The 9,759-nt window shown below is 39.2% G+C and overlaps 1 protein-coding gene across 1 annotated transcript; it reads left to right on the top strand.

Moving 5' to 3' along the window:
* Nucleotides 1–1,028: 1,028 nt before the first annotated feature.
* On the top strand, nucleotides 1,029–7,870 carry LOC132564629 (mucin-2-like). The gene is made up of 3 exons (XM_060229275.1): nucleotides 1,029–1,119; nucleotides 1,724–1,770; nucleotides 6,281–7,870. The coding sequence occupies exons 1-3, from the start codon at nucleotides 1,029–1,031 to the stop codon at nucleotides 7,868–7,870; spliced, it is 1,728 nt and encodes a 575-aa protein (XP_060085258.1).
* The last annotated feature ends 1,889 nt before the right edge of the window (nucleotides 7,871–9,759 follow it).

Raw genomic sequence — 9,759 nt, 5'->3', positions numbered from 1 at the left:
TTGTTTAAATTTGGAAAAAAAATGATATAAATTTATTTATATTTCATGTTTTTTGTTAAACAAGTTTCACTAAATATTAATATAACACGCAGTTTAGTTAAATTAGATGATATCCTTTTAAAATCTCGTCAAATAAACACACCAGCAGTCTTTTCATGAATGATAACAAGTCAGTGAATGTCGACATGTTTTTGTTAAACTGTCCCATTATCAAGAATGGATGTTAAATTTCAACTTGTGGTCTTTAAAACAATGAGTACTTATATGTATTGTCTATAGAGGATACAACACTACAATATTAAAGGATGATTTTCTCCAAATATGAAAGTTACACATCACGTGATCCATAAACAGTATTCAGTACTTGTATTAAATTACAAGTGCCTCTTCAAGCGATGAGTATCGCCCTTGTCATCACGGAATAGAACGGGGGGAGATACACTCTCTGCATTTAGTTTATATATAGGCGTCGTCCGCATTGATATAGGCATATATACAAGTGTATTTGTAATATACGGAAATAGATGCTCTTTTTATTTAATGTTTGAATTCCTTATCAGAGACACCAAACAATTAAATGTCTGCAAAACCAAAACAAAAATAAAATAGCTTCATTACAGCTGAGTTCTAAAATCACCAAGAATGGAAAATTTAATTAGCTGTAGCAAAGATAGACAAATATAAAATAAGATTGTAATTTCTTAGAAGATATTAATAGTGTAAAATTCTAGTTCTATTATATGAGGTACATGTACTGTAGGTTGTACGTTTTAAGGAATGTGTAAAGTAAAACTGTTCAACGGGAAGGTGTAAGTACCTGCTGTCTCTATCAAATTTTGATATTTTCTTCTTCCTCGTGTCCTTGACACAGCCTCACTTTAGGCCTATAGTTAAGCGTTCTTACCAGTGAATAGTTCTGTCCCCTGGCGAGACATGTATAGTTTTCCTGTTACACAATCAAGCTTGATCAAGGGGGGTATGTAGGAAGGGTCCCAACCTTTCTTCAATTTTTTTTTCAATACACTACGATGGAGGAAATCATGAGATGTATCGAGTTTCCAGTTGACAACATCTTCATCAAGCTTGGTGCTAAGTTCTTCGAACAGACTATCGGCACACGTATGGGAACTAACTGTGCACCTTGTTAGCTGTACTTTTGTTTTCATACGATGCTGAATTTATCGAAGATCTTATCAAACAGGTCGCAAAGTTCTGTTCAAAGATTTATTTACCACGTCCTCAGTATATACCCTCCCCGCCCTAGATCGGAAATCAAACACACAACAGACTTTTCCTCATCGACCGCTTATCTCGATCTTTTCCTTCAACGAAACCAATAAGAACAGCTTTCCATCAAGCTGTATAATAAACATGTCGCAGGGACTTCGATATCTAAGGGCCTGTTCCCAATATCACGATTTACGTACAAGATATCGTCATTTGACGGACAAAGACATACCACCCGGTTTCAAAAGATGCAGGTTATTGAAAATTATGGGAAATTTTTACGGTCACCAAAATTATTTCATGGAGAAATATTTTTTTATTTCTTTGTGCAATATGAAACTGGACGTTAGTTTGCCTGTTGGTGCTGTTGTTATATACCTTGTTCTCATTTGAGAACGTGACATTACTTACTTCGACTGACCAAGGTTTACTTGGCAGGTGTCGGCGATGAAGCAGAAGAAGTGTTTGGTTTTTAGTTATCCTTCATTTTTTTCAGTTTTGAACACAAATCAAATCAACATTGTTAACTATATCAAAAAGAGGGTAAATTAATTTATTTTGTCTCCCTGCACTGATAAATAACAAAATGCAAATAATAGGTTCCACATGTTGAATGTACGTGACTTGAAAAAAAAATTGAAATGCTCCAACAGTTATTCGTTTCACGTTCTACAAATCAGTAAAAAATTAATTTAAGAAAGATTGATCAACTCTTTTTAGAAATGATACAAAGGCAATCAAGAAATGTTTCATACATGTGAATAAAGGTCATGTCTCTTGGAACTTGGACATAACAATTTCAAAACACTTCCGCGCTTCAGGCACGGATTACTGCTTGTTATCATATTTTGCAATCGTCTAAACAATTACTACGTTTTGCTGGAAAAGCATTCGAATGACTGAAGAGTCTATAGTTCACTGCTTCAATCACCATCAACTCATCGGCTACGTTTTCCTTAAGTAGAAAGATACTATCGGGTTATCTATAGGTTACCTCCCTTCTGTATGTTGAGCAAGCAGTCTGTAAATTAATGGTGTCGTAACTATCTAATTTTGAACAAGGCACCTCTCGATTGTGAATGAGGGTTCGAGGCTTAGTCGAGACACTTTTTTTTATTTAATTTTTTCAAAATTTATTTCCGCGTCTGATAATTTTACTATGACACCAATGAATACCAAATAATTTACTAAAATCGTTTCTTTGCACATTTTTTAAACGTTTAGTTTTGTATTGGACACAGCGATATATATAATCTTCAATGTCTTATATCTACCTTGAGTATGCTATTGTTTGTAAAATGTGACTTGAGTCGTAAAACTGTGTTATGGATCTTTTTATATAGGCTCTGCCTAATGTCCAATCCCTTTGTCGCGTGTATTTATATACGTTTTGTTTTTGTTATATTCGCACTGCCGGCTGCATTATGGAAACCATTAAAAGTTGACATTTAAACAATTTCCCAACATTTACTAAGTTTCCTGATGTACCGGAATTGATTTTGATAAATATATATTAATTTAAAACTCGATTATATTCCATTGCCGAAGTAGCGGATGAATACCACTTTTGCCAACAATGAACAACTGAATCACAACAGTACATATATGTACTTGTGCACTTGAACTGTAGGTTAAAATCAGCCGAAAGCTTCCGGATTGTATTTGACAGCTGACTCCAGTGTTTTTGACTGAGGATGCACCACACGTGATAAACCGACACAGTGACCTTGGTAACATTTCATTACCGACGAGGACATTTCATGCAAATTCGAATTTGGATGATCAGTCGTTTACTCCAATGTAGCAACAAATTCGTCAGCAAATCGCCAACTTTTGTTGCCGTTAAAATCATCTGATTGTGATTTTCTGTTTCCTCGAGCTGACCTTGCTTCATGCTCATTTGTATACTTGTTCGTTCTGTTATTGTTTACCTTGTTCTCATTTAAGAACGTGACATTTCTTACTTGGATTGACGAAAATTTACATAGCGGTTGTCGTCGATGAAGCAGAAGACGTTGAACCTTTCGGAACATCTTGTCTTGCCCTCCTTGTACTTTTTCAGGAGTCTACCGTGTACATCCTTTTTTTGTTAATATATTGCCCTAAATTAATCGAATCTATGTTTAGATAAATGTTCTGTTGATGCGTCGGAATTTCCTTTGTCGTTTTCCTCTCTCCATTTTCATTCTTCTTCATGTTCATTCGGAACATATTTGACTTTTTTTCGCGAGTCCGATGAGTACCGAAAGCAAAGTTTTGTGCTTCGGAGATCCCAGCAGCAAGTAATGTCCATGAGTCGATGATCTCTGAAAAATGTGTATACGGCCTTTCGTCTCTGCAGTTACACTGATGTGATATCACACTCCCTGAAGTGATATCACGCCCTCTGAAGTGATATCACACCCCCTAAAGTGATATCAATCCTCCTTGAAAGTGATATCACTACCCCTGAAGTCATATCACACCCCCTAAAGTGATATCAATCCTCCTTGAAAGTGATATCACATCCCATCTATTAAAAAAATTTACCGCTTTCGCTTATCGCTGTCTAATTTGAACATAAATATCGTTGGCCTGCAAGAAATGTTTTTCTTTTCTTTCGAAAATGAAACTAGACTCCCAATCAAATTGCTGTTTCTGAATTGTTTTATAGGAGGCACTCTTGCTGCTTTCCTTTGCGAACGTAAACTCAGTAAATAGTGTATCATTGCCGTTATAACGTTGATTAAATGATATACCCAAAAGATTATTGTTTTTCTCTGGTTAATTTTCTAAAATATATATGATAAAAGACTATTGCATGACCATTTTGATTCTACACCCCTAATCACCCCCGAGTCCTGATATCATCTCTCGGAGTCATCAGCCCTCGGGCTGAAATCGGGACCCTCGGGCTGATATCGGAACCCTCAGGCTGATATCGGAACCCTCGGGCTGATATCGGGATCCTCGGGCTGATATCGGGATCCTCGGGCTGATATCGGAACCCTCGGGCTGATATCGGAACCCTCGGGCTGATATCGGGATCCTCGGGCTGATATCGGGATCCTCGGGCTGATATCGGGACCCTCGGGCTGATATCGGAACCCTCGGGCTGATATCGGGATCCTCGGGCTGATATCGGAACCCTCGGGCTGATATCGGGATCCTCGGGCTGATATCGGCTGATAAGGGGTGTGATATCAAAATGGTCATATAATAATCTCTAAATACTTTTTATATATAATTATCTATATGGTTTCATGGCAACCCTTGTTCCACATCCCATGTGTTGCATCTGTGATTTGTGTTTATGTTTACAAATCAAAGGACATTTCCTAACTTCTCAAAACTGGTTATGAAATTTAATTTTCTCGGTACATGTACTTACTTTCAGTTCGATTCGTATTAGGCCCGTGACTATAACATATTCGGTCTCGAAACTACCTTTCAACGTCAACAGCATTTTAAAAATAGTACAAAGACACACAAGTGAATAGTACTTTTAAATACAAAAAATCAGAGTCAGATAAATTAGAATCAAACAATGGACAAAACTGCATCATACAGGTGTTTCGTCCATCTAGGACTCATCAGTGATGCTACATCATACAGCTGTTTCGTCTTTCTAGGACTCATCAGTAATGCTACATCATACAGGTGTTTCATCCTTCTAGGACTCATCAGTGATGCTACATCATACAGGTGTTTCATCCTTCTAGGACTCATCAGTAATGCTACATCATACAGGTGTTTAATCCTTCTAGGACTCATCGGTGATGCTACATCATGCAGCTGTTTCATCCTTCTAGGACTCATCAGTGATGCTACATCATACAGGTGTTTCATCCTTCTAGGACTCATCAGTGATGCTGAGGGCCCAAATTTTGAAGCCTATGAGGCGGCTGAGGGAAATCAAAAGTGATTAAAATAGAAGTAAAAAATATTGAATGGAGAGGAGTGCATTAGACGCACAATTCAATAAATTTCATTATTTTCATATATCAGAAAATATTTGAACAAATAAATGTGTATTTACATATTCTGAACCGTGCCACTATTCGAATGAATCAAAACGTGACATGCACTTGGCTGTAAAACTCTTTGCCTATAAGTCCACCAGCAGTGACTACCACAATTTTGCAATTTACTAATCATTTGATCGTGTTTCTTCTTGTGTTTACCTTACAACATTGCTTTTTCGCAAAGAATCGTTCTTGTATTACTGAAAAAGTGTCAATATTGGCGTTTTTCTAATTTTAATGATTTCTTGGGTACTCTTGTAATCCTCGAATTCCCAAGTCATTGCTTTAATAAACGCTTGAAAATCTGACGCATAAATTTGGTATTGGTGTTTTGAACGAATATTACAAGCAAACTGGTAAAATGTATTTTTATATTGATGTTTTAACTGTATAAAACATGGAATCTAAATTTTCGATTGAATTAATGTACATTGTGCGGGATACATACTAAGTTATAAATAATTCAGCGTTTAGCTTGCTTCTTAAGGAAAAAAAACGATAAGTTTTTGGTGTTTTGAATAATAAACTTTAGAAGTTTTTTCAGTATGATATCGGCAATATGGCGGACAGTCCTTGAGCAGATAATATGGGATGGAGTTTAACAGCTTCTGTTTCGTTAGGTTAACCTTGTAGAACGTCCCTGTGTGTCCAGATCATTAAATTCAGTTGTTGTATCGTCGCTACGGTCATTTACATAAAAAAATCGGACAATGATGTAAATAGTCCAAATTACAAACTAATCGATAATAGGCAAAGCGTTTCAGTTTCAGTTTTGTATTGGACACAGCGGTATTCGGGGTTTTTTTTAATATTAATGTGGCAGCTTTTAATTTGCACTTCCTGCAACAAGCCCTAAAGAGAAACATTGTGTTCCGTTTAAAACACAATTAGACAACTCACAAACTTGAAATCTGTTAAATACTAAAAATAGATCACTCCTTGAGAAATAAGTCTTAGTTAATATATGGTCAATTTATCCGTTTACTCATTGTAGCAGCCGTTGACGAGTTGTGCTTTTAACTATCATTATTATTACCATTAACTCCAAGACAACTACCAACTGCAACCACCAACTCCAAGACAACTACCAACTCCAACCACCAACTCCAAGACAACCACCAACTATAACCACCAACTCCAAGACAACCACCAACTCCAAGACAACCATCAACTCCAAGACAACCATCAACTCCAAGACAACCACCTACTCCAAGAGAACCACCTACTCCAAGACATCCACCAACTCCAAGACAACCATCAACTCCAAGACATCCACCAACTCCAACCACCAACTCCAAGACAACCATCTACGCCAAGACAACCACCTACTCCAAGACAACCACCAACTCCAAGACAACCACCAACTCCAAGACAACCACCAACTCCAACCACCAACTCCGAGACAACTACCAACTCCAACCACCAACTCCAAGACAACCATCTACGCCAAGACAACCACCTACTCCAAGACAACCACCTACTCCAAGACATCCACCAATTCCAAGACAACCACCACAAACTCCAACCACCAACTCCAAGACAACCATCTACGCCAAGACAACCACCTACTCCAAGACATCCACCAACTCCAAGACAACCACCAACTCCAACCACCAACTCCAAGACAACCACCAACTCCAACCACCAACTCCAAGACAACCATCTACGCCAAGACAACCACCTACTCCAAGACAATCACCAACTCCAAGACAACCATCAACTCCAAGACAACCACCTTCTCCAAGACAACCACCTACTCCAAGACAACCACCAACTCCAAGACAACCACCAACTCCAACCACCAACTCCAAGACAACCATCTACGCCAAGACAACCACCTACTCCAAGGCAATCACCAACTCCAAGACAACCACCAACTCCAACCACCAACTCCAACCACCAATTCCAACCACCAATTCAAGACATCCACCTACTCCAACCACCAACTCCAAGACATCCACCAACTCCAACCATCAACTCCTAGACAACCACCAACTCCAACCACCAATTCCAACCACCAATTCAAGACATCCACCTACTCCAACCACCAACTCCAAGACATCCACCAACTCCAACCATCAACTCCTAGACAACCACCAACTCCAAAACAACCACCAACTCCAAGACAACCACCAACTTCAATCACCAACTCCAAGACAACTACCAACTCCAACCACCAACTCCAAGACAACCATCTACGCCAAGACAACCACCTACTCCAAGACAACCACCTACTCCAAGACATCCACCAATTCCAAGACAACCACCACAAACTCCAACCACCAACTCCAAGACAACCATCTACGCCAAGACAACCACCTACTCCAAGACAATCACCAACTCCAAGACAACCACCAACTCCAACCACCAACTCCAACCACCAATTCAAGACATCCACCAACTCCAACCATCAACTCCTAGACAACCACCAACTCCAAGACAACCACCAACTTCAAAACAACCACCAACTCCAACCATCAACTCCTAGACAACCACCATCTCCAAGACAACCACCAACTCCAAAACAACCATCAACTCCAACCACCAACACCAAGTCATCCACCAACTCCAACCACCAACTCCAAGACAACCATCAACTCCAAGACAACCATCAACTCCAAGACATCCACCAACTTTAACCACCAACTCCAAGACAACCACCAACTCCAAGACAACCACCAACTCCAAAACAACCACCAACTCCCATCACCAAATCCAAGACAACTACCAACTCCAACCACCAACTCCAAGACAACCACCAACTCCAACCAACAACTCCAAGACATCCACCAACTCCAACCACCAACTCAAAGACAAACACCAACTCCAACCACCACTTCCAAGACAGCCACCCACGTCAAGACAACCATTCATCTCAACCACCAACTCCAGGACAGCAATCCACTCAAAGACAACCACACATGCTTAGACAACAACCCACTGCAAGACAACCAACCACGTCAAAACAACCACCCATTCCAGGACAGCATTCCACTCCAACAACCACCTACAAGACAACCACCCACTCAAACCACATACTAAAAAACAACTACTAACTCCAAGACAACTATACATTCCAGGACAACCACCAATCTCAACTTCCAAATCCAAGCCAACCACCAACTCCTAGACAATCACTCACTCCATGACAACCATCCATCGCAACCACAACTCCAAGACAACAATCCACTCCAAGACAACCACCCGCGCCAAAACAACCACTCACTCCATGACAACCATCCATCGCAACCACAACTCCAAAACAACCACCCACGGCAAGACAACCAACCACTTCCACCATATACTCGTAAACAACTACCAACCAGAATGAGACTTTGTTTCGTTTGGTGATGAGTGGAGAAGCCCAAAAGCTGTTCGGGTGTTTATTGAGATGTAGGCTATGGAGAGATGGAACACTCACATGCCTTCAGGAACCGATACCTACTGGCTAGAAATCTGGTCGTATTTATACTAGCCATGTTAATAAACTGATTAAGTACTATTACACATTAGCTAACAGGTAACCAAGGATTGAGTGGTATTTGAGTTATGGACATGGTCTTACACACATAAATCGTAACAGATTCAGCTGCTTACAACAAGATAAGGTTACACTGACCATCATACAAACTGCTTAGATAGGCTTCAGGTAATGACTTATATAATCAGGGAACGAATTAATACATGTACATCCTGGTATCTTGTCTCGTTTGTCTCTACTTCTCCATACCATCAGGATTATGTCTCGTGTGTCTTCACTTCTCCATACCATCAGGATTATGTCTCGTATGTCTCCTCTTCTCCAAACCACCAGGATTATGTCTCGTATGTCTCCACTTCTCCATACCATCAGGATTATGTCTCGTATGTTTTCACTTCTCCAAACCACCAGGATTATGTCTCGTATGTCTCCTCTTCTCCAAACCACCAGGATTATGTCTCGTATGTTTTCACTTCACCATATCATCAGGATTTTGTCTCCTGTGTCCCCATTTCTACATATCAGGGTTATGTTTCGTATGTCAGCCGCTTCTCTACATCATCCGGATTATGTGCCGTGTGTCTCCAATTTTACATATCACCATGATTTTGTCTCGTGTTTCCGCAATGTTTAGATATTGCTTGGCCTTACAACTTTGGTATTAAACATTGCTTGACCTTAAAACTTTGATATTAAATATTGCTTGGTCTTAAACTTTGATATTAAATATTGCTTGGCCTTACAACTTTGATATTAAATATTGCTTGGCCTTACAACTTTGGTATTAAACATTGCTTGGCCTTACAACTTTGGTATTAGACATTGCTTGGCCTTACAACTTTGATATTAAATATTGCTTGGCATTACAACTTTGGTATTAAACATTGGTTGGTCTTAAAACTTCGGTATTAAACATTGCTTGGTCTTAAAACTTTGGTATTAAACATTGCTTGGTCTTAAAACTTTGGTATTAAACATTGCTTGGCCTTACAACTTTGATATTAAACATTGCTTGGTCTTAAAACTTTGGTATTAAACATTGCTTGG

The sequence above is a fragment of the Ylistrum balloti genome, unplaced genomic scaffold (assembly GCF_031769215.1).
Source record: "Ylistrum balloti isolate Yb309-2 unplaced genomic scaffold, AGI_CSIRO_Ybal_v1 Utg369680, whole genome shotgun sequence".
NCBI lineage: Eukaryota > Metazoa > Mollusca > Bivalvia > Pectinida > Pectinidae > Ylistrum > Ylistrum balloti.
This window is presented reverse-complemented; position numbering and strand designations above follow the sequence as displayed.

Bases quoted from the DNA above. Each gene is read 5' to 3' on its own strand.
- LOC132564629 (XM_060229275.1), top strand. From the start codon at position 1,029: ATGGAGGAAATCATGAGATGTATCGAGTTTCCAGTTGACAACATCTTC. The intron at 1,120-1,723 runs GTATGGGAACTA...CATTTTTTTCAG, and splicing joins CGAACAGACTATCGGCACAC to TTTTGAACACAAATCAAATC. The intron at 1,771-6,280 runs GTAAATTAATTT...ATTAACTCCAAG, and splicing joins TTAACTATATCAAAAAGAGG to ACAACTACCAACTGCAACCA.